Raw genomic sequence first — 25,811 nt, 5'->3', positions numbered from 1 at the left:
CCTCCTCCTCCAAGAGGTCGAATTCGGATTTGTTACAACGTTCTATATAGATTTAAATTTTCCGCAAAATGATGCACTTATTCAATTGTCATACTCTTCAGTGAAGTCCAATCGGGAGCAATGGCAACCTAGGGTATCTGCCATTCAACTCACTTATTTAAAAGGGATACTTTAGAGGAGCGAAGGGAAGGAGGAACTAAGAGTAGATTTGAGTCGACTAATTTTACCCGAGAAAGGGTTTGAAATTGAAAATAAGTGTAGATCGAGAGAGGGTTAGGGACTGTGTGATGATTCACGTTAAACACCTACCGGAAATATAAAAAGGAAAAAAATTTAGAAATCTAGAATATGTTGCACCCCGAAAATGTAGACTTTTTTTGAGCTTCAATGGAAACAAACAGCTTCTTTTTTCAGGATTAAAAAACTAATGCTCCCAAGGCGATTAACTGCATGTTTATATTGGACCGCATTACTTACACTATGCACTGCCTAGTGAAGACTGTTTCCTACCTCCACTTTCTCGCCTGCTTGCACCGTAAATTTAAGTCACATGTTGACGATGCTATCAAAATTTGCCACAGTTACTTCTGCCGAAGGAGTTTGTCATAACTATACCGTAAAAATGAACCAAACAACTTTAATTGTAACTAGCTGTCTGGCCACTGATCACCCGCATTTGATAACGTGTTACCTCTTAAGCCCAATTTTGGAAACGTAGGGCGGTGATGGGTGACATACACGACATGTCGATTAATTGGACTGGCTGTGTTTTTCAGATCGACAGGCTTTCTGTATCAACTGAAATTTTAGAACTACCAAAATCTGAGCAGTTAACTTGCAACGCAAAATAAATATTATAAAGGTGATTTTATTCCGTTTACAGCACACACACCAATGCATGTTGGTGAAATTGGGGTAATTCAAGCGCCTTCTGTCCAAATTATCAATAGAAATTTGTTTAAGCATATATTTTTTGGAAGCGTTTATGATGAAATTTGCTGAATGTAGGTACCGTCTTTAAAATGAATCCCAATCCCATCTGCCAGATACGCTACTCCTATGCAATGCTCACACCATAAGTTGACAGAATGAGGACGGGGGTGTACAACAAAGGCAATCCATCACTCAACTCAGTACGTTTTCCCCAGAGGGTGAGAGGCATGAAATAAGGAATGTAGTAGCCTCACCTCCAGCTACCAGTCCTATTGCATCTCCTCTCCTCCCCTCCCCCCCTCTGATTCAATAAATCCTGATTGTTGACGCTCAATGTGTGACATGATGTGAGTGATATATAATGCACATCCACAATTTTGCATTATACACTATCTGGCAGATCCGATGACTGCAAATCACTGCATGCACTGGGGTACGTCTGTGAACTTAAATTCTGTCATGTTTTAGGGGAGGAAAGAAAATGACAAATCTCGTAACAAGGCAGTTTTGGTACCGTTTGTGTATTTATTTTAAACTTCTAAAAGTGCTCGATTAAAAAACAAATTTTAGTCAAATCGCTTTATCAAGACCGCTCAGTATGCCATTGGAATTACAATTACAAACATCTGAATTGGACATTGGATTTGATATAGAGCCGTCCATCAAACGCGATTGTATTTGTTTGTATTTGTAGATGGGAGCAATAAGTAAAGATCTACTCATGAGGCTGCACTAAACGGGTAGTAGGAGTCTATTATCTGACTTGGTGGTAAGGGTAAGTGTACCATATTAAAGTGGGCAGCTGCTCGCAAAAAGGCTATCACTTCGGACGCTGATGCCAAAGTTGATCCAATTTCCTAATTCGCTTCTGCGAGTGTTTTCTTCTTCGTCCATGCTTAGTTCCATTAAAGGATAAAGCCAAAAGCATATAATAGTTAATTTTTAGCGGTTTGGCATTACATACTTACATTCTTTTAAAATGAAAGCAAAAATTAAACCACCACTATTTAACAGGATTGAAACAAAACCACTTAGGGCTTATTTGCCCCCCGTGCAGAAGGCTACGCCTTACCGCTGTTGTTACTTGTCGACAGGTGTTCCCGCCCCCACTTGTTAGAAATTAAAACTGAAAAGTGGTTCCAGTCGACGGTACTGCGAAATCTAGACGGAAGCAGCGAAGGCTTTTTAACAAATCGTAACCACGGCCAGAAATTGTATTCCTATAGGGAACACACGCATTCTCTTATGCATTTTCTGAAAAGCAGTTGAATGAGCGGTCAAGACATAGGTATACGTGAATGGGAATGTGGGCAACCACACACAGGCGTGTGCAGCACAGCATTGATGTGTGTGCTGCAGACACAAATTCTCGGACGGGGAGGATGGGACAGGAGGAGGTGCAGGAGGTGGAGAAAAGGGTGTCTGGAGTGCGTGTGCGCGTGCGCGCCGGAAAATGCCCTCTCCGTCTGGCTCAGCACACATCAGCGGGACCCACCGCAAACGCCATTTTTCATCACTCTTCACACACACTAGTCCCAGTGTACATTTTTGCGACCAGCACTCGTTGGTGAGCGATTGATAAAAAGTAGGCGGATCAGCCACTAGTAGGGGAAAGGGTGGGCACCAAATGAACACAACTAGTTTTGGGCTAAGTTCGCCTGCTAGTCCTGCTGCATTACAGCTTCTTGAGGACCACTTGAAAGCTATCAGTTATCACCATTTCATTTCAGTCAGCCTCATTCGTGAAAATAGGTGCTGTTGCAATCACTGTCACTTTGCCACGTTTGACATGCTGAGGCGATATTATTGTCAATTTTTCCAATTTGACGTTAGCAAGCGCTTAGATCAGAAGATGCTAATTACCGGTTCCCCTCTCGCCTCACTCCAGTGTCAGGTAAGTGTCAATCTGTTGACGGACTGATTGACGAAGCATCGGCCTCGGTTTGCACAGTGTTAGAAATTATACGATTCTACATTCGTGCAACCAAGAGGGTCCAAAAGTTGCTATTAGCAAAATTGAAGTTACTGTAGATTGCACAACTCATTACAAATACCCACAATGGTAAACGCACAAGAAACATAGAGATAACCCAATTTTACTTATTGAATCAAATAAATGATTAAATTTAAATTCCACGTCTTCGATTTAAAATACACTTATGCGTCGCTACTATGCAGAAATCTAGAAAAAATAATTTTGCTGTTGTTACTACTGCACTATTCAGCAATCAAAGGAGCTTACGCCTCGTCTCACTTGTTCTCGTGCTTGATCTTGTAATTAGTCTGAGGCAAAGCCTGTAGCATGCAGTCGATGAATTTAGCAACTTCTAAATGCCGCGAATGCTTACTCCCACTAGCTTAACAACGCAACACCGATTTAGGAACCATTCATGTAATGGAGAAGACTGGCCCATGAGAGTGATCAGGGCGACTTGTTAGCGCCTTTCGTGCGTAAACTTAAAGAGCCCTTTTGATTGTATCCCAGTTCCCACAACACAGTATGCTGAAGACGTCAATACCTCTCAAGGTAATTTGAGGCGCTACTCAAACACACTAGAATCCGCGCTGTCTTAACTACCAGAACTAACCTAGGTACAAATAACTTGTGGAAATTGACTTGAGAGATTGCTGGAATGCCTAAATATGCAGAATAATTCCAAACACAAGTCGTTTAAACAAAATAAAGTGCATTAAGCTTAGAATGATTACTGGAAACTATCCAAATCACCACTGCAAAAAGTCATGCACTTACTTTGTATTTGACTAAGTCATTAGTCTCCACCTTCTTTAAACTATACTGACTAGGTTCACTGAACAATGACCACGCTTTTCATACATGCGGGTCCAACGTCAAAAAAGAATGTGCAAGTATCCTTCAGTAAAACATTGACAGGGAACCATGGTCCCCTAGGATTAAGATTTCTGCCACTTTACAGAGGTTGACTTTAAGATCATTAATTTAAAAGTGCTTCTACAATTTTGCTAGTATTATCAGCTTGCCTATGCTTTGGTGTGTTTAGAGGAACGTGTTTACGGGGCGAAGGAAAATCGCCGCCCCGTGCTCCATGGTGGGGATGAGAGTGAGGGTGACTGCCGCGGAGGGGTGATGACGCGTCCAGCGTGCGGTGCGGTGTTCTCGACACGCGAGCTCATAAATTAAACGCCATCCCTTTCCTCACTCAGACCGGCACTCACCCATGCACACACGCACCCACACCCACGTGCTCCGGCTGATAGGGCGCAGGACTTGCACAGCCTCCACCGTTTCCTCCATCCTGCTACGCGTATGCACTGAATTGAAGAAATTGTAGCCTCCACCATGACTCAATTCTGCCCACAATCTGAACTGCAGGCGGATGACTGGCACCGACTTTGTCAGTTGGTGAACATCCATATGGGCGATATTTAGTCTCGGGAAATTCGTGCGAGTGTCAATATGTGCATTCCATAAAACTGGCTCCAAAGTAGTCATCTGCTATCACCTAACGCGTTAAGATATGATTCGCTATTTGACATTCAACATTCTGTAGAGTTAGTGGTGTTCAGCATACACTTGTAACTAACGCAAAATTTCACAGCTCTTAATCTATTCTGAGGTAGCTGAAAGTGTTATCATTATTCTTTAGACGGAGTATTACAGCCAGCATTCATCGATATCGTCCTCGGTCATGTTTACTAATAGGTGACAGTAAGAATGGAAACATAAAATGCAGAACAAACGTGAAAGTCCCAAGTAGCACAATGTTTCTTGACTCCTCGGCTTTGGTGCCTAAGTAGACACCAATATAGTCATGAAATCGTAGAAGGAAAATAAAGGTGAGCTTGAGATAAAGGATTTACACCGAACAAGTAAGCGTTTACTAAGATGAGATTCTGAAGCACAACAACTGAAATTCAATTCAATTCCGAATCTGTCAAATACAAATTCGAATAATGCTTGACCTCCTTTGTTGCTTGAAAACTAAATGGGTGTACCTAAAGAAACTCATAAATAAAACTGTGTTTTAATTACCACCTTTCCTAGTGCTATGCACAATGCTTTCTGCAATGAAGTCATCGGGAAACGAAAGGATAAACTCTGTCTTACAGCCATCCAGACAGGTGTTAAAGCGAACAGCAGAAAGTGATGGATCTCTCCTTGTAAAACAAAGCATTGTGAATAAAGCTTGAGTATTGGTGATGTTTTGACCTATATCTCTAGGCTCTGCCGTTCTAAACAATGGTACCATGAAATTTGTGTGATCATGTCGAGGTTTAGGTCACCATGAGATGTTGATAGCGTCGAAGTAAAAATTCAATCTCATATGATTCATATTTAGACGATTAAGGGTAGGCAAAAATAAATGGACGGTAGCAAAGTGTTGTTTTGTCTCGTTCTTGATGGTAGAAGTGTTTACTCAATTGAACCAAACGACAGCTGGTTGTATTTGTTTTTCCTCAAAAAAAGTGACGATACTGAGCTCAAGAGCATAGAAAAGGCGTTGAGCCTAATGTAAGATAGGACTGAGAGCCTAGGAAAGGCGCCATATGGCACCCGCTGTATGGGTAAATAATACACAAATGGTCGGTCGAGGAAAATCAAGCTGTCACAGTCGCCCAGCGCTCATCCCCCTTAATTGAATCCCCTTTCGATTGCCTGTGCGTCCACCTTCATGGAGCACTAGTATGAACGCCATATGACGAGAATCGCTCACCGAAAGGCGATGTTTGAGCTTATGGCAATAAAGCGTTGTAAGCCTTGAATTTTACCGAAAAAGTGCCAAGTCAATTTGCCTCCAATTTGAGGCTTTATAAAAAAAGGTCTCAAAACTTTCATGAAAATGTGCAGCCTTTAACGTTTGACCGCTGATCGCGAGGCACGTGCAACGGTGATGCGTACAACTACCCAGACTATTGATAAAATCAGGAACTGCAGACTTGATTTGTGACTGACATCGACGTGACCTTTTCGATATTACCTTACCTTCCAAATGCCATTCAAACAGTTATTGAACTACTTCTATAGTAGGGGTGCGAACTTGTAATGAATGTGTGATTGGTGGAAAAAAACCTAACTATTTCGATTCTCATGGGTTTAGTAAAAGCGACTGTTTTCGTAATCACTCGATAAGCACAAGTTTAAATAGGCTTGACATAATTGGAAATGATCCACCTGATATTTCAATCTATTCAATGAGAATTCAAAGTACAACAAGACAATGCACTAAGTTTTGCTTTGAGTAAGAAGTTGGCGATCGTTGGTGTAGGTCTTAAAATACACAACAGTTTATCTTCCGCAATTTGTCTTCCTCGCAATTGCCGTTCATTGCTTGAAAACTTTAATTGAGGAGAGATTGCATTCATTCAACACGTCTTCCTATCTTTCAAATTTCGTTCTATGCGCGCTAGAATTACCGCTGTATGACCACCTGATTGAAGCATTTTTTACACAATCAGAAAATGAGTAATAAGAGGCCGATCAAGGGAGATAAGAAAAGAAATTGAGCCAAATAAGGAAACCGACAGCAACACATTTGCGGACTGAATGAATGTTCAACGATATTTTAAGCTGAAGCAGACCCATTTGTAAAGGGTAAAGAGTGACGATATCGCGCTCATCAAATGAGGATTTAAAGTGAAGATTATACACAGGAGGAGATTAAACGTTAAGCTTCGTCACATTTTTATTACTTGATCAGGCGAAATCAGTTGGCTAATGCTCATTGAATAGGGTAGGCATGTAATTGAAATTGAATCACTTTCTCCACTTTAGATGAGAAGCTCATAAGCGGTAATTATTACAAATTTTTAGTTAAAATCTTTTTCATGAGAATATGCAGAACGTTAACTCCGCTTAATTTCCCATTAAAAGTTGCATTTTATTGTATTTACGATTCAAATTTTGCTCGTGAAATCCAGACTTTGCCACATTACTTAATTGAGCACATTGGAACTATTATTCTACCCAAAAACGGCAAAGAGTCGTTCCCACTGCCATGGATAAAGCATCGTCAATACGTACAAGCGGCTCGAGACCCGTCTTCACTTGTTTTGCCCGCGCAAATAAGTTAGACTAGCGAGCGTCAATTCCCCCCTCTAAGCAGCGTTCGCACTTCCACAATTATACAAACGGTAACATTTAAGGCTTTGAAGTGAACATTCACACAAAAGTTCGCGGCTGATAGTGGACCCAAACTCTGAAAGCGAAAAAAGAGCACAGTTACTCTGTGCTGCGTAGCAGAATTATGAAGGAAGGGAAGAGCCCATGCCTTTAGAGGAAAAAGCTGTAGAAAAAAATAAAGGTATATTATGAGGGCGGTGCTTTGAAATGCCGAGTGTGAAGCTGGCAGTGTAAATGGAAGAGGCATCTATTCTTTATAAAGGCTTTATTTAGCCAGTTTGTCTAATTTAATCTCTTGCCATAAGGAAGAATCCTTCACTCTGCAAAGAGTAAACACGTCCATAGAAAAACAGTGAAGGTTCCTGCTTACTGGTGGCTTTTATCAATCCTTAACAATGGGTTTTTTTCTACAAGTGGGAATTGGTTTTGTCGCCGGTGAGACAGACGTTGCAGACTGTAAGAGCACTGTGTTTATGACCTGCACACTAATTTGGATAGTCATATCATTAATCACAGGGAAATTCCGGTCGCGAAAAGGGAATCCTCGTTTTTGTTATCTTCACGGGCGGGGCAAATATATAGCATATTTGCAGGTTTTCAACGGCCAAGTCCCTTGCTAAAGCAGACTCGTAAATGCAAGGTTTGGCCAACTTACAGGACAATCCACACTTGGATTGAAAGTAGCGGTAGGAATCTGTTAAAATAAAAAGGATTTCGGATTTAATTTGATAGGTCTATAAGAATTTCTACGTGATATACATGCCTCAAAACATTTTCACGAATAAATACTCAACTTTCCTAAATGCTTTTTTGCTTAAATGCACGATAGCATGGTCAGCTCAAAGGCATTAACTAGATAAATCTCCAACTCCCCTTTTTAAAACAGCCTTTCAATGGGTATCAGAGAGCTTTAGTGGAGTGTTGTAATAGCTCGAAAAACAAAGCACTGTTAAGAATATCTTTGAAAAATAACCATTAACACTGTACAAAGTGTTCCCTAAACTTGATGGGCAGTTTCTGTAAAGTGGGGAACAACGATGCCACGCAGAAGGTAAGTGAACTCAAATAAAACGGTCCGTAAATTTATCCTTCATTGTTCTAAGGAAAGGGCGATGTGGCCTAACATGCACTACCCAAAGTGAAAGCGGTTAGTTACAACAGTACTGCTTCATAAATAAAATTTGTATGACTTCACCCTTTAGTCGACCGATAAATCACTTTCATTTGAAGCAAATGGAGGTAATCCCGACGGAAAACGTATTTCCTCATGAATACGTCGTTCATCGAGCAGCAACTTCAAATGCTAGTTGAAATACCTCACCTAGACAGACACAGGGATAATTCAAAGATCCCGACGGAAATAATTCTGATTCCGTGTTTATAAGAATTTGGAGTTATTTCCATTAAGTGCTTTCATACTTCTTTTGAAATAAGTTGAGTAAGTGGTCATGGTGATTACTATAGCATGGATAATTCCTACAGTTTTGTTACCTCGCTACTTAGAACGAGCCCTCTTTGAGGTCTCACTTCGCTTTATACTCAGATTTTAGTTAAAGAAATCGTACTTTCTCTCGTTTACTATTGGAAGACTACTCCCTAGAGGGCTACATTGTAATCAACTATTCAAGGGCCGGTAAAGTTACCACTTTACACTTGAGCTGACAAGAGTATTCTACGAAGCCAAGCGGCTGAATTATGACTTGATATATGTGTATCTGGGAGACTCAGCAGCTCCAGAGACCCGTCTCTTAAGCCTAGATTACAACAATCTAATAGCGTCAACCAAATGGATCTCACTTGGCACCCATCAACTAAGCTGCATAAATTGAGGTAAGTGATGCCGTGTGAAGTGAAGGCTTGGATTCTCATGAAAACAGTCGAACTGACAACTCACGATTCCTCACAGAACACTGGTTTGGTGCTCGTTGTTCATCCCCATCCAAAAGGAAACCCCGACGATATGCCCATCTCAGCCGAACAAGGAACATCCTTATGGGCCAAATGGAGTGTGCTTAAACCGTAAACAACAAAAGTTGAAATGAAACCTCAATGTTTGGGAAGTATACACTCCACCTTACAAGAGATGCTCAAAATGCGCGTCTCAGTTTCAAGTGGCAGGAGCTCATTCAAGAAATTTGGACAGCACGAACAGCAAATACTTACCGCGGGAATGAAGTATTTTTGAGTACTTTAACGCCCATGCAGTTATTGACCGCTAAGTGCCACTCGTTTATATTTCAATAAATAGTTTTGGGCTATGAAACAGTTAAGAGATGGAATATGCACCCGACTGATTGTGAGACAACTAGACCCTGTACGACAATAACCTTTAAATCACACGAACATACGAATCAAACAACCTAGTAATGAATGTTGCACAAAGTTCAACTTGAGAAATAGACTTGGACGCGTAAGACAAAGTGGAAAGAAAAAGGTCCAGAATGTGGAAATGCATATACACTGGTTTGCGTACATATATATATATAGATTTGACATATATATGCATAATATGCATATAAGTACTCGCAGCAGAAGCAGTATCTAGGATTGTGTTTGAGTAGCGTGTTCAGTCAACATCCTCATAAAATGCATACAATTGAAGACGCGTGTGCAACGCATTGGGTGATAACAGGCAGAAGGATGGAGGTAGGAGGATGGCTTACTGCTTCGAGCTCTTTCTTCCTGTACATCGAGGTGACACAAGTGTAGAAAAGTGGATCAGGTAAAGGTGAGAGTATTTACACGTGAGGACGGGTGAGGGATGATCAACTTGAGGCGGATGGCAAGCGCTCGGTGTAGGGCGGCGGTGGAGGCTCGGGCCCACCAGTGCCACCACCCCGACGGGCCTGCTGTTGTTGCTGGTGCTGGTGATGACGTTGCGCTGCCACCATTGCTGCGTTCAAAAGCGGAAGGAACATCTTCATCCGCACTGCCGCTGGATGATGACGAAGGTGGTGGTGATGGGAGGAGGGAGGAGGGGGAGGCGGAGGGTGCGATGGAGTTATGAGGGGGGGCGGAGGATGAAGGCTAATAGTGGAGCTGGAATTAGAGGGTTCCTCTGAGATGGTGCTCAGACTAGCGTGCCGCGAGGCGTCTCTGAGTGCATTTGTAAACAAATCAATAACTGCGGAGGGGGGAGGAGATGGAGCAGCACGATCACGATGAGCGAATTCTAATATGGTGCTGCGCTTAAGGGAGTCACAGAGCTGGCGCATCGCCAGGTCTTCTTCGTCCTCTTCCTCATCTTCCTCGGTCGCCTGAGCGTTTATGAAGGGACTGAAATCGGTCGATTCGACCCGCGATGGCAGGGTCGAAGGGGGAGACGTCGGCAAAGGTGAGGGTGTAGGGGAATGTGGCAAAAGATCGCTGATGGTAGTTTCCACATCGTGGCGAATATGAACAGGGGGCGGAGACGACATAGTATACAATGGAGAGGGAAAGATAGGCTCAAGAACGAAACACACTGTTGGAAGAAGGACCAAGCAATCGAAGAGACAAGCCAGAGATATTATGCCCACGAGGCGGAAGAAATGACTGAAAAGACGAGCACTACTGTTAGTGAAAAGAAGAACTATTCATTGTAGTTTTCAGGAAGATTTACTTACTCAGCAATGAACTCGACTCGCACGGCGGCTAACAATGCCACAGCTAGCACGAGGCTTACATTGGCGTGGACGATTTGACTGATTTGGTTTCGAAGAATTGCAAAAAGTTTCTTCACCCTCAAAGGAGCAGGAGGAGTGGCAGTCACTCCTCCCACCTCTACCTCCCTCTCTGCAGCCTCCTTGCTCCCACTATCGTTGCAAACCTCGAAGGAGGAAGCATTTATGCGACTCCGATGGTGAATGTTGTGCTGGGGGCCGTACCAGCCGCAGAGTACCCCTGAGGAGAGTTTTGTACCCAATCCGAAAGCAATGAGCACTAATCCACCCGATATGGCATTTAGATCGAGGCCAAGGACAAGGAAACCGAGGAGACAAGCGGAGACAGCGCCACCGCCGCCCACGCACACGGCGAGTAGAGCAGCCACGGGACGCGGGAGGAATATCAGACCCGCCACTAACACTGCACCCACAAGGATGCCACTGGTCACGACGAAGTGCTGCCAAAAGGTGAGATACTGCTCTGCCAGGGTGAACGGCAGACCTGTGGGAAAGACTGGTACGCCCTGAGAAATCGACTGCTCGGTGAGAGCACGAACTCTCTGAAGAAAAAAAGTACAGCTGAATCCAGTCGAGTAAGATCGCCTAAGGAAAATCAGTCGTTGCTCCCACCTTGACGAATCTGATTTGGTCGGCGATATCCCCGTAGCCTCTGGCAAAAAATGCTGTTTGAGTAAGTTGGATTGGATCGGCAGGTGAGATGCTGTAGAGGTCTGAAGGTCCCCCCACCCGCTGCGGTAGTGTAATGCGACCCAAGTGAAGGCCTGGATCAGGAATGATGGTACAGGGAGGAGAGGTGTAGTTAAACACATCTAGCACACGCCATGCATGCAGATAGACGCGAAATGCAGATGGTTCGATCACACGATTGTGCACCAGACGACCCGTTCGAATCTGCAAGGAAGAGGTGGTCAGCATCAAAGTAGGGAAAAAAGCCGCAAAAGGCCCAACCTTTACTGAATCGTAGCAGACATACCCTGCCCAAGTCGATACCGTTATCGGTTTGCACAATCAGCAAGAGGCCAAGAACGCCTTCTTCACTGGCTTTTTCGGTCCAGTTGCCTTCGGGAGAGATATAGCCATTTTGTACATCAGCATCAAAAGCCCTTTGAAGCCCCAGCAGCCAGTCGTGCATGGAATCCAGCCAGATACGTTTGCCAGTGAAGGAAACTCCCGGTAAGCTAGCCACCTCAGAAAACAGTGTCCTCAGATGCGTCTGACTCCGGGCAAAATCGACTCCAGGACCAGAAAGAGCGCTGACCTGTGGAACTTCTGGCTTCCTGCGAATAAAACCCTCAGCAGGCGCAGGTGGTGATGGTTCGGCCACCAAAATGGCGTCGCTGCCTCGAGTAATGAGTTGGAAGTGAATGAGACCGAAGGTCTCACTCGACTTCTCCACGAATCCATGTTCGATAGCGTCGGTGGGGATGAGACTGAGGAGGTTGAGACCCAGTCGGAGACGCAAGGGAGCCAACACGGCGGCTGAGGCGACGAGGCTGAGACCGAGGAGACAGATAACGATGCGGAGAGAGAGGAATTGCGAGAGCGCAGCCGCCAGTCGGTTTGCAAGGCGGATGAAAAGCGGACCGCCGGTGCAAGACTGCCGGTGCTGACAGGAACTACAGAGACACTCCAGGAAGACAACTCCGAGCTGTAAGAGGCAGGCAATACGTCGGTGGTGTGTGGGGGAAAGGGGTGTCGATTAGCGGCGACCACACACAGTGCTGTCGCATGCACGAATATGCAAAACACACGATTATTCGGTGACTAAGATGCGCGCAGGCACACACGTCGACAGGCGCCCAGAAGGAGGGACTTGGGTGTGTGTGCGTGAGAGCGAACGAGCTAGCTGGTGAACAAGCGAGTAAGCGAGAAAGAGAAATAATCCTCCTTTATGTACGCGTTCTGGCGCTACCACACACAACGAATATGTACAGCGCGTTTGAGATTTTCACACAATAATACATCTTTTGCGTTCTGTACCCTCCATGCGAGAAAGTAATAACGAAGCTTACTGCATGTTGGAGGTTCGTGTGGAGATTTTCTGCCCTATTTCTTACGGGTAGTGGTAGCTTTCCGTACTTTCTCTGCTTGGGAAGTACTTCACATCCATAGGACTACGGTACTATTAGGACTAGGGATGTAAAGTGGTACCGTGGGGCATAGAATGCTTCGGCAACGAACGTGGGATGACTTACACTTCCATGGCCACAAGAATGGATGTCTTTGACCAAAATGGGTGGCTTCCGCGTGGAGACGGAGACCTTAACGGTGGCCACAGCATTACCACTGAGACGGACCTTCGTGGAGGTGGTCTCCACGACACGCACGATACCCTCACTGGGGTCAGAAGGTGTGACAAGGTAGGAGGGTGATGCAGAGGCGGTAATGGTGGCAGAAGCGGCTTCAGTATCATGGTGTGCCATAGAGACGGGCTGCCGGAGACAGCACAGCACATCCATACGATGGCACACGCGTCGCCGTGAGTCCAACTTTAGGAGCACTGGGAACAAGGCCATGATTGTGACGGCCTGAACCAACACCAGGATACCCGCCTACCGATTAAATAGCAATGCATGCATTAGGAGTTTTGTGTCTAACATTTCAGTAAAATTGGCGAGAGGGCTAGAAGGTTTCAATCTCATCAAATGGAGCAAAATCGAGCAACATCACTCGCCTTTGGGTGAGGGTATTTATGGTGCAGAGTAGTTTACCTCTATTGTGATATCACGATGTGCGCAAAAGCGTACACGCATACACATTTCGGCTGTTTCCGGTGCTCGTTTGGGTGTATGCTGCCTGTTTGCCTACTTTCTGGTCTTCTCCACTAGGACGAAAAAGAAATTATGTGTCTCTAGTGTCTTCGGTTTACCTCGATGAGTTGATGCTACTGCATTCGCCGCAAATAATGCTGTTACAAATAAGATGGTTGGTGAACAGGGGGGAATGCAGTTGAGAGGTAGACTAAGACCTTCTTCCCCCCCCCCCCCCCCACTTAAACTAAAACCAAAGGGCCTCGTCAAGTCGAGCGTCATTTCCTCTGCTACAAGCAAGTGCTGCAAGATGAGATGACAATTGTCGACAGATGAATTCACTAGTCAATATGACCGGTCGAAACATATCTGTGCCTTTTCTACTTCACCGAGACCAAAGAAGAATTTATTCAATGCTAAGGCGGAAATCGAGCCACCAAGACTTAAATAAGATACAACGATAGGACTGATATTTTGTGTTTCATTAATGCTAATGAGGCAGTGGGGCAAGGCCATTTGTGCAACGTACTTGGAATGCACAAGAGCAGGCGCGCCGTTTTGCATGGGAGTGCAGTAAAGCAATTTTGACAACGATTTAACAGTTTGAGGATCCCAATACACATTCAATCATTCAATCTGCAAGAAAGTACATCAGACTCTGCGTAGAAAACCTGACACTTTGTCACACTCGTGGGAGGTAGGGGTCACAATTCCAAGAGGGCGTATTTGCACGCAAGACATCTCAGTGAGTGATGTATTTCAAGGACTCATGCCTGTGTGTAGTGGGAGGAGGCGTGAAAAGTGGCAGCGATGGAGGGCGCTAAAGTACAAGCTTTTATGCATATAGGTCGCAGCAATGCCAGTAATTTCAAGGTGCCTAAGTGCCCAAGACGTAGTGACAATGGTAGCAGTACTAGTGATACACCAGCTGAACATGGGTGGTGCCTTTGCTGGTGCTGCAAAAGCATTGTCGGTAACAGGGGCAACCAATATCTTCGCATCAAAAAGAGCCAGCACACAACCAACATCGCCTCCCTCAACCTTCGCTGGTACCGTTACTACAGTTTGCCTTTTCGCCTGCCTGTCCGCGCTCCTACACGCATGTCCGCTTGTGCCTCCCACCCACCCATTCACTGAATCTCCCCCCTATTATCCTACCCACCTACCTACCGCGAAGGGATGGACAAACTAACGAGCGAGCAGTCCTGTCAACAGTCCCATGCGCTACGACGAGGTGATCCATTAACTCGCACAACCGCTGCGCGTTTTCGTCATCGCTTTTTTTCCCCAGCAGTACGCCCCATCGTCTTTGCGTTGGCCACCCACCCCAGCCTTTCGAACAAACGAACGACCACCTACACCGGAGACGCGTACACGCACCGCTACGTTTCTTCCACAGGTTGCGCAACACACAGATGGGTGTGTTGTGACAATAAGTATCGTGTCAATGCGAGGTGGAGATATATTCAGTCTCCGTCGCCCACCACCGCCACTTCATCCACTTAAGCGCCTAGGCGCGCACTCACGTGAGGCGCACACCGACCACTTGTGATCAAGTCGTCGCGGCTGATTAGCCTTCTGATGCCAAGTTGAGATAACCAGTCTCGTTAGAAGTGTGGGCATAGAATAAGAACTATGATAGGAATAACAACTACTATGTTGATAATTTTTTGCGTTATCAGAGGTGAAATAAATGTTCCGATTCATGTCCAATACAAATAAAAGTATGAACTAAACTCACTGCCCATGTACGGACATTTACAGCAGCCACTAAGTTATTTTGGTAAGCGTTCTCACATTCCCCACTACTTTTGTAAAACATCAATTATTGACAAGTTCATCAAGCAATAAAGTAGATATTACCTTCAAGAACACGAAAAAATACTACACGGAGAGAACTATTGTGATTGAGGTAAAATGAATGCATGCAGAGATCATAAGAATAGTTTCGATAAGAAAAGATACGATCATAGAGGAGAAAGAGGACTACCTGGAGGCAGAACTGTCGCATCACAGGCACGGGAAGGTAGATGGCAGCGAAGAATGCGGCAGCCATCACGAGGGCGGAAAAGACGAAGGCAGTTCCGTGCTCGGCAAGCACGTGGGTGGTCCACAGTACAGCCTGGTAGCGAAACAAGAGAAAGAGGGGAGGGAGGTGGAGTAGCTGGGGTAGGAGGGGGAAAGAAAAGCAGAGAGGGAGGCAGGAGGATGCGCGTGTGCAGTAGCGCGATACACCGCGCATACACAGAGATTTGCGCGTTCTGCTCCCAATGTGCCCACATGGAGTGCGTGCACATCGCGCAGATGGAACTTAAAGATACCCGCGCACATTCACATAATTGTCGAAGTGCTTTCGTGTACACATACAAAGATCAAGACGACATCGGAGATAGCACCACCCAACCGTGACAAGGATACCACCGTTACTTGAGTAAGTGCGCACCAAGACGTGAAAAATGGGTACACACGCCCAGTAACGAATGAAACAATAAGGCCTTCTTTGGTTTGGTAATAGCGTGAGCTCACACCCCTCTCAACAGTACCAATGCATAAATCCCATCTACAGTTGCAAATCTACGGGGAAAACTGACGCATGATCTAGCTGAAGAGGCTTGTTGATGACTGGTGGGTGCAGGCTGATTAAGACGAGCGCATAGATCCCCAGACAAATACACGTGCACCATCGTCTGGGATCTCAAACATCGGACGGTTAAACTGCGGTATAGTAAACAGGACCCGACGCTCAATTGCAAGGTTGTAGAAAAGAGAACAAAATTTTGGCTTAATCTAAAAAGAAGTTAAAAAAATTGTCCTGCTTTTGCCCCCCTTCGCAAGTGCAAATGCGACACGAGAGAGAGACGGAGTGAGCGAGCAAGTAGGCAGGGCTCTGAATACCAGCCAAGACAATTGTATGCGCAAGTGCGCGAATGCATTAATGTAGGCGTCGCCCGTCACGGGAGAGCGACAAAAATGTTGATGCGCTCCACCACCACGCTGCACTGCCATCAAAAGGCCCGAAATGTCGCCGCAGCCCATCGCTACCTCATACATTTTGAAAAACACTTTCCAGCTTTCAAACAGATCAATCAGATGTGCCAGAGGTCACGTTCCGCCGCAGCCAATGCAAGTACAAGCATCCTACGGCCATTCGCATGTAGATAGGGATCTAATAAGGATCACCTGGAGCGGTGAACCAGTTTTTGCAAACGATTTTTCTGAATTCATATCAACCTTGCAGTGAGCCCTTTCCTCGCGAAATAAATGTTACATCCCTTATCTCACATTTTTTCTACCTTGGCCTTCAGAACACAGACGTGGGAGAGAAAACTGATAGGCTGTAAAAACCTGAAGAACCAACGGCAGCGAAATCTCGCCAAGCGACCACCGCCCAGTGACGCCTAAAATTCCATGCCCCGACACGCACTTAGGCGTCTTGAGAAGGGCATAATTACCAAGTGTGCTTGTAATTTATGTGCATAAGGATAAGAGGATGTGGAAAAATGCTACAACTGACCGCAAAATCCAAGCAAAGACAACGGGCGTACTTTTTGGTTGACCTCTGCCGAGCGCGATAGCACGCAAGTGTTGCAGGTGGTAAACACGAACAATCCCTCCATGCCGAAACCGAGAATTAAGAAGGGCAGGACCTACAAAAGAAATGCGGATAACATATGAAACAAAGGACTTAATGGAAGGGGTAAGTGAGTCAGTTGATCCTCAATTCCCACTTCAGTACCAGAACAACCTAAGTGCATAAATTGCAACTGGTGGCTACAATCATGAAAAATGAACTCTGAAGGCATTTTGGTGAGAACAAGCAAATGTTTTGAATAAGAGAAGGCCTACCTGGATGGATAAAACATTGAAGGGGAGGCCGATGAGAGAGCAGATGCCGAGGCCAGCCACAAGAGCGAGGACAATAAGACCTAAACCAGCCAAGGCCAGCCAGCATTGGGACCGCGAAGGTTCGCGCCAGCACAGCAGGCACACCATGCCGTAGAGAAGCTAAAATAATTACTCAGATGCTACGCGCGCCGGCTTCTACTTTTCCTGGATAAATGTAGTCAATCAAACCAATGTCTACGTATTAACCAGCCGCTGACAACGAACCTATGATGAAATGAAGTGAGTCAGCTGTAAAAAGTGACACACTGCCGAAATGTGCCAATCGCCCGCCTTGGTCGAAGCCTATCTCGAAACGCGGACAGGTCTGTAAGGCCCTGCGGCTCCAAAAAGTATACCAGCAAGCAAGCACATAAGTGGGTATGGATCCAGTCTCGGTGTGCCAGACGCAGAACATGCATCGGAATGTCCCGAACGAGGCGAATGCACGCACAAACTATTGTTTGCCCAAACCTTCAATTGATTTGGAACTGAAACCAAATCCAATGAAAGACAAATGCGCAACTGCGCTTACAAAACTGACAGTATAGAAGAAACAGGCTGCTAAACTATTCCGATAGGAAAGACGGTCACACAATACACTTTGTGGTTTTATATTATGCTAAAAGACAGGTCACCACCGATCAACCTCCAACCCACCAGAGACGTACGTACGTGCTCGAGGCAGAGCGTTGAACCTTTACGACGAATGTCACTTTAGGCCCTGGCTATACCAAGAGTGAGCCCACGGAATTGGGCTCCACTTCTATTAGGAGGCACGATCTATTGAACTGTAGCCTGGAGTGAAAGGCAGATTGTGGGACCTGACTCGGTAATAACTCGTCCACAATAAACTGGAACTATCGATAAATGAATTTAGTCAACGATACATAATGCCATAAAACGACTTAGAGGGCAGTTCAAGTCACTCATTGTGGCGGTAATGAACGACCTCCGTGGGGATAAGCCCAACTTTAAGAAACTAAACAATGTAATGAACGGACACACACAAAGAGCCTTGAAAATGGCATAAGGGTGTTGGGTTAAGGCTAACACTACAAGCCTTGACGTCATAATAACGGGCTGGTGCCCTGTGGTACGCCGTGCACGCATGCTTGCGGTGGGTTTATCCGCGGTAGGTAGCACGGATACACACAGGCGCACAACTCGACGTGAGAAAACAATGCGTGTGCATGTGGTTGTGTGGGCTCGAATCATCTACTCCGTAAACTGGATTGTGCTGCTGATGCTCTCTACGTGCAACCTGCATCCCGCCTCCCACACGAAATGATACAGGTACATATGAACGTGAAAAAAGTGTTAGCAGTTACATGCTCTCTCGCGAGCTCGTACACCTATCTACGTATCACTGGTTACAAGAACAAAATCGCGAGATGGCACAGCGCAGCGCCTGGACCTTATGCTCACTGCTAGATGTCGCAATGTTCAAAATAACAATTCATGACCCTATTCCAGCCGCCGCAAGCATTACAAGTAGCGTCCCGCGGTGACGCCGCCCCGTCAAAACCGCACTGAGGAGGATCGAGCACGGCGACCCGTTTCCTAAACGAAAACGCCCCTTATAGTCAACTCAGTGTGCACATGCGCACGCGCGCACGCACGAAATATTTTCAGATAGTATGTGAACGCGAATTTTCTTCACTAATTGACGCGGACACAAAAAAGGCGCATTTTCAGGAGCGGGACAAACGGAGAGGTTATATTCGACCCAAAGACTTATTATGGTCATGGGGTCGATGAAAAATTACCGTCGTCTTTTTAGCCGTTGCAATTGCAATGCAAATACACCATCATGGAGGGTAACCTTCGATAAGCTCAAGGTACCGCAAGTCGGCCAGGGATTGAGTGCCGCGGAAACAGTTGCGATCAGATAGACAGCTTTGCTGACATGACCATAGCTGCGTATGTAAAGTACAAAATACTGTCTAGCAAGGGCAGCTAATCAATAATGAGCATGGGAATGACAGTTACATATGTAAAATCGATAAAGGAATGCGGGAGAGGACTCACTACGAGTACAACGGCTCCAGCGAGTTGAGCAAACCACACACTAACTGTGCTCTGCGTGAGAAGGTCACGAAGGGAGTTGTCGGTGAAGCCGTAGTATTGCCAGCTCCTGCTCCCCGATATGGCTTTATTATGCACAATGAGGAGATGCTTGAGTCCACTGCGCCACTGGTCCAGCGTGTTTTGCGCGTCTAGCAGGGTCCACGACTCGTGCTTATAGGGATCGTTAAAGCGGACGGTGCGGTAGAGGTCCTGTGGTGAGCGAAGCAGAAGCAGAGATTGCAGAGCCGAAGCATGCACCAAGCGATGGCCAGGATTTCCGCAGGACGCTGTGGAGTGATTTCGTACGAAGCACCGCTGGCCACCGAGAAGAAGGTCTCTGGGCCAGTGAAGGATGTTTGCGGCGAAACTGGGACAGCCGTTGGTAACCACACAAGCAATGTCTGGCGACTAAAAGGAAAGAGGAGTGAATTTTGGATGCGAAAGTGTGGATATCTACCATTAATCTGATCACACTTTACGTCTAGCTGCTATGCTGGCTTGAACTAGGACGCAGAATATAAAAAATAGTGACGTTTCATTGAAAGAGGGCTTACCTGCGCTTTGTAGTTGGGAGAGAGACTGGGACAGCCAGGGTCATGGGGGTCTAGACAGGGCCGAGTGAGATAGCCATGGCTCAAACCTGTTCGATTGAGCATGTCCGTCAGCTCATCGAGGTAGTTCATCTCCGAGGAGTGGTTGCCGTACTCACTTCGAAGGCTCGAAAGCATGTGGTGCGGGTTGAGACTCGACCACTGCAGCGTGTACTGCTTGTTGGGCCTTGAGAACACATACACAACATTGGACAATTTTAGAACAGGGTCGGGTGTGCTTCATGTATTGAAACACGTAAACAGCACAACCATGAAACATGAAAGAGAACGGTCGAACAGTTTAGTGGGGACTGCCATTGGAAATGTTAGATGGTTTCAGGATGCTTACAGAGGTTGCGTAAAAAGAGCAAATCATTGTGCGCGGTCGGGTTTGTGAATGCCCCTGTCTGCAGCTATCGCGGAACATGCATCACACAAACACAAGCAAGTTGAGAGGAGGAGGAAGAGGAGTGAGGTTGGGGGTAGTAGTCGTAGCAGCAACAGTAGTAAAAGTAGTCGGGAGTTGAAATGTCACGACATTAACACTCGGTGGACCCAACCAATTTGTACAATCATGTTTTCCACACCGCGTGCATACACATGGTTCCATTTCTCAGCAAAATCCGATGATGGCTCGCTTGGAAAGAAAATACACAGACATCGGCACGCTGCGAGTGTCGCTTACTTGACCATAACAGTTCATTCTCTCTCCTGCCCCTCCCCCTACCTCGCTCACTTCATGCAACATAGCAATTGAAAGGATTTCATCTGAACAGGGAACCCTTTATGTCTGAAATTTGCTCCACAATAAAAAAACTGAGGTGGTCGAGGAGATGCTAGAAAACGTACACTTTATGCTTCATAAATACTTAAATTTGCAAAAGATTAAACATCAACAAGAGTCCATCGCCAGTGAAACCAAAAGATAAGTGTAGGAAAGACGGTGAAAAACACGAATCCGTCCAAATAATGCAATTCAAAAAATACGAGTTTGAAATAGGAGTACTTCTACAATCTCGAATATCGTGCGCAGACAACGCAAAACGGTTACCAGGAGTTGTGTGGGAAACCTCATTACCGGAGATGGTGTACTTATCTGGGTGAGGCGATATATGGTGATTTACTAAGCACACCAGTGTAACCACGACAAAGTGGAGCAAAGCGCGATGACACTGATTGCCCACATGTTTTTCAGAAAGTATGAGAAAGCTGATCGGAATCTAAAAATTCACTAGCCATGTTTTGTAACACCCAACTATTCGCTCCAGTCACACGATTAAATCCATGGTGGATGAAACGCGTGCATCACGTAGCACAATAGACATTTGCAACGGTAGCTAAATTCTCCAACTCCAGTGCTAGTTGAGAAAAAAAACCAAAAGTTGCAAGCCATTGTGCATTCACATAGTGTTCACTTGATTGAAATCCAAATCCAAGCATTATTCCAGGAATTTGAAAGGCAGTTGGAGACTGCGTTTGTTTAGAAAGTGGAACGAGGTATTTACAGGCGAGAAAGACAACAAAGACAATCAAAGTGCAAATTGAGACGATCAAAAGCTCCACTTTAAATTTGTACGATGGTAAGGCTGAACACTACTTAGAAATATCCCTTGAAGTGAATGAATCCGAATACCAGTAGAGATGCGACAAAGTGAGTGTTCATTGAGTGGGAAATCGGAAGACAAAGAACCGAGAACCAACATCGCCTCTAACGTCATCATCAAATACGCAGTGCATTTCAATAGGAGCTTATTGGAAATGGATCAAAGATGGGATGGAATTGTCATCCCCAGAATAAAGAAAACTTGTTGTTCTACACAGTAGAGTTGGGAAAACCAAAGCTATGCAACAAGACGCATTCCCACCATGAGAAAACAGCAAAAAGCTGCTTGCTATAATGAAAAAAGAAAACTGGGGAGTGAAATGGGCGCTAGCCTGTTGAAGCTTCGACAATCACTCGCAGAGAACTAATTGGAGATCCTCTCAGATGGGTTGAAGGTAACTCCGCCGGCGGTGTGCCGGACAGAAATGGCGGACAGGCTGGGCAGAGAGCCAGAATCGATAGGCCCCGTGGTGGCAGAAAATACGCCCCGTATATGTTTTGCATGGATGCGTGCAGGCACGCTCGCCTGCACACATCTGTGCGCGCACAGGCTGGGTGGATATGCTGCGTCTGTATCAGCCACTACCGCTGCTGCCACTGCTGCTCCTGTAAATGTGGCACACAATAGGGTGGTGGCAGTGTGCTGCAGCAGTGGCAGGGTTCGCGTGGTAGGTATCGTGCGGACGTGTGTGCGAACGCACTAGTGCACACATACAGAAATACACACGCACGCGCACAACATGATCCGTCATTGTCTGTGTGTGTGCGAGTTATTCCGGCTGCGGCCGTAAGCAGGCACACAGCCCAAGTTGCGCCTGCTACGGCCGCACATGCACAGGCACAAATACCACCTACAGTGTGTGTTAACGCTTGATATTCCCCGACCCGTGGATTGGACAAATGGCCTCTCCTCCTCACCTCGACCCAAACTCGACCGATGGGCCATGACCCACAGGGCGGTGGGTCAGAGCGACCGTGCATGCGGGCACACACGGGGCTGTGATTACGCACACAAGCCTTGCAAGTTTTTTGAGATGCCACAACAGCCGCGTTCTAGTTGCCACTGGAAACGCGCACACAAACACGCAATAAGCGTATAGCAATAGTATGCAGGTCCAACAGACTGAATAAATGGTTTAAAAACACTGACCGGGTAAGGATATTTAACAAGCTCAAAAAATGCAATTGGGAGTTCATTATTTTAGGTGAGTGATATCACCCTATTTCTAAAAGTACCAGCGAAGTGTGTGGAGAAAAGGCGTCTCCCGCCTGACCCAAGTTAATTAGAATAGAGGTGGAGCAATAAAATTTCGGTCCTGGTAACCTAATTGGCGGTTTTAATGTCAAACCATAAAAAGAGCACCACTCGTGGCCCCAGGTGGTGTACGCGTTGGCTTATCAGCCAGACCATCTAAGGGCAAATTTAATGCCCGAAAACTGTCTCGTACAAGCAAGCAAATATGTATCATAAGTGAAATGCTAGAGCTAGGGTGACCTGGATCAAATAAAAAAGTAGCTACCGTGCGATATTTTAATAAAGCAAAAACAGTGAGTGGCCCATTTTTAGCATTTAATAAGTGGAGAACTTGCTTCTGGTTTTAGGGAGCGCAAAGTTGTGACTGAATATGAAAATTCAGTTGAGGTAAATAGTAAACCAGTAAAGGAGGATATGCTGACCCCACAGTTCATCGACAGAGTGCAAGAAACATGCACAATGTTAAATGAAGGATGCAGAATGTTAGTAAGGTTGATTTATCAACCTCAACAAGAGGGAAATGATATAAATAGCTCGTTTCCTATCAAGTGGCAAGACGTAAATTCACATTGTTCCAGGACTCAAAAACAGCAAAAACGCGACCAGTAATATGAAGGTAGAAGAAAAAAGTGAACTATAAACACCAATAAACACAAAAGTACGACTAATCTTGGGTAACATTAAATGGGAGTACCCACCACGGTATCTGAACAACCGTGTCTGGTGCAATGACCTTAGAGCCCTCCCAGAAGCAGTCGGCGGGGGTGATGACAATACAGGGGATGAGCTGAGCGAGAAATGACTCAATGCTGTGCAGTCCTGCGACGCTAGGGAGCTCAGCGCGCTGACAGAGGTCCTCCAGCCTCCACTTCGAAGCGCCCACCTTGACCTCGAGCTTGTGAATCTTCACCAAAAGGTCCATGTGATCGCGCAGTGCCTCCAGCGTAAGGAGGTTGCCCGTGGGAGAAGCGGATGTAGAGGTCTGTAGGATGGACTCAATAGACCCCATGAACTCGCTGCCTGGCAGACCTCCAAGCGGCGAGGCGTGCAGCGCGGCGGGGATCAAATCGGGTGATCGGAGGTACAGATCACCCCAAGAGGGCGGCTGGTGGTAAATACTCCCCGCGTAGGGCGGTATTTGGTGGTGCATATCGGCTGAGCGAAGTGCCTTGGCTAGGTAATTCAACTCTGCCGATAGTCGACCACTTTCTGTATTAAAGATGAGGTGGCAACAAATACATATTACTAAAGTAAACCTAATATTGACCCCAGAAGAAAAACTGCATCATTGGTCCTATAAATAAAATAAAGATAGAACATAGCACCCCAAAAAGTCAAATTGACTGAACTAGTGTAGCGCGTGGACAAAGCACCTGCGCTCCCTATTCAAAAAGGCAACATTGTTGATATAGATTCTGTGCAGATTAGCAACCACGAAACCATTCAAACTTTCGACGGGATTTAGGCATGTCATGCAACATCTGAAATGCGTTACGAGCCACCCCAACATTTTTCTTAAACAGGCATTGAATTTATGTGAGGAAAAACGCAATTCCCTCATACTATGATAATGAAATATGTATACACAAGTGCATTAGCATATGTTCCAGAATGCGGAAGAAAAGGGAAGTACAAAAGCCAGAAACAATACAAAAGGGGTTACGCACCTACGACCCAGAGACGATAAAAATCTGCTTCTGGCTTCGCAAACTTGAGTCCCAGGCATAGCAGGACAAGAGGTAATAATACGCTAAAGACCTTCCAGTGATGAGTGTGAAGGAGTTTTTCTAGAGCGGTAAACTTATAGTACCACCAGAGTTGTAAAGAAGAACAACATGATACTGGAACATGATGCTAAAAGCAGGTTAAATGTGAGGAATGCGGAACTTACCTTTCCGGAATGCTTAGTAAGGCCAAACTCGATATCTTCTTTCTGACCCGACATAACGCTGAAGCTACATCTCTTAGCAAAGACTCAATCCATTCGTCACACCAGCGGGTAAACTAGAAAAAAAATGAATCGATCATAAAAAACAGGAAACCCCATTGGTAGAATTAAAATATGAAACATAAAAATTTATCCCAAATTTGACGGGGAATAACAGTTTCTAGAAAGGAATTGCAAAAAGCAACGCTCAATCACAAAACGCTAACAAAAGCTAAAAGTTGAAGAATGATATTGATTGAGCGATGAAGATGGATTAATTAAACAAAATTAGACAAGCAATACCAACATGTCATGAAAAGCCAGGATAAATGTGAACGGTCTGTAGCAAATATAGCTACATTAGACAACTAAGTTGGATGTCCAGACAAATTATGGGAAACACAGGCAGAGACACCAAAAGCTCAATGATGTAACTGTTCACGTTGACAAATGAACATTGGGGAAAAGACGACCACTAACCAACCGCGAGTTTATACATAAATTAGCGCGTGAAAGTAGTATTGCGACTGTGGTGCGTTAAAACAAAGAATGTCGGATAAATAGTGTTCGTAGTTTTAGATAAAACGGCAAATTGCCAGTCAAGTAATTTTTTATAAACTAACTATGGTTTGCAAAGCGATGCAACAAAAATGCGTAACAACATCTAAGAATTCATTGAGGACTCGAGAAGACATAATACTTGACAAAATATGTGCTGTTAGTGTAATATATTGGTGGTTTATCTTTTAGCATTGGTGAAACGCCACTTTTGTACTTTGAATTGGCTTTTTAGGCCATGCCATTAGCCCAGACACCTTCTCTGCGCTGAATATATGTTCTGCCCGAGCATTGTGTCTTCTTTCGTCTTCAGGGAGTCCCGGGACGCTACACAAATACCTTTTGTATGGTGGATGTGCATGTTTTGCTTGAGTATTACGTCCTTTTATATTCAAAAAAATCTCGGTGCTCGACGGTTAAAGTAAAACATTTTACAGTTTCGAGGCTTCTCACTTGGCCCGCCTTGCGTCAAATAAAT

At 45.3% G+C, this 25,811-nt stretch overlaps 1 protein-coding gene across 1 annotated transcript; it reads right to left on the bottom strand. All coding sequences in view use genetic code 11, as the record gives it.

Annotated features, from left to right (window-relative positions):
• Nucleotides 1-7,539: 7,539 nt before the first annotated feature.
• On the bottom strand, nucleotides 7,540-25,274 carry EGR_02418 (Protein patched; the record flags this gene model as incomplete). The annotated part of the gene is made up of 13 exons (XM_024491667.1): nucleotides 7,540-7,727; nucleotides 9,804-10,582; nucleotides 10,639-11,237; nucleotides 11,308-11,589; nucleotides 11,672-12,346; nucleotides 12,894-13,250; nucleotides 15,439-15,570; nucleotides 16,994-17,095; nucleotides 17,295-17,453; nucleotides 19,362-19,808; nucleotides 19,955-20,177; nucleotides 23,547-24,057; nucleotides 25,256-25,274. The coding sequence occupies 13 exons, from the start codon at nucleotides 25,272-25,274 to the stop codon at nucleotides 7,540-7,542; spliced, it is 4,473 nt and encodes a 1,490-aa protein (XP_024353818.1).
• Nucleotides 25,275-25,811: the final 537 nt, after the last annotated feature.

The sequence above is a fragment of the Echinococcus granulosus genome, assembly GCF_000524195.1.
Source record: "Echinococcus granulosus chromosome Unknown EG_S00011, whole genome shotgun sequence".
Taxonomy (NCBI): domain Eukaryota; kingdom Metazoa; phylum Platyhelminthes; class Cestoda; order Cyclophyllidea; family Taeniidae; genus Echinococcus; species Echinococcus granulosus.
Note: the sequence above shows the minus strand (reverse complement) of the source record. Positions and strands in the feature narration are given on the sequence as shown.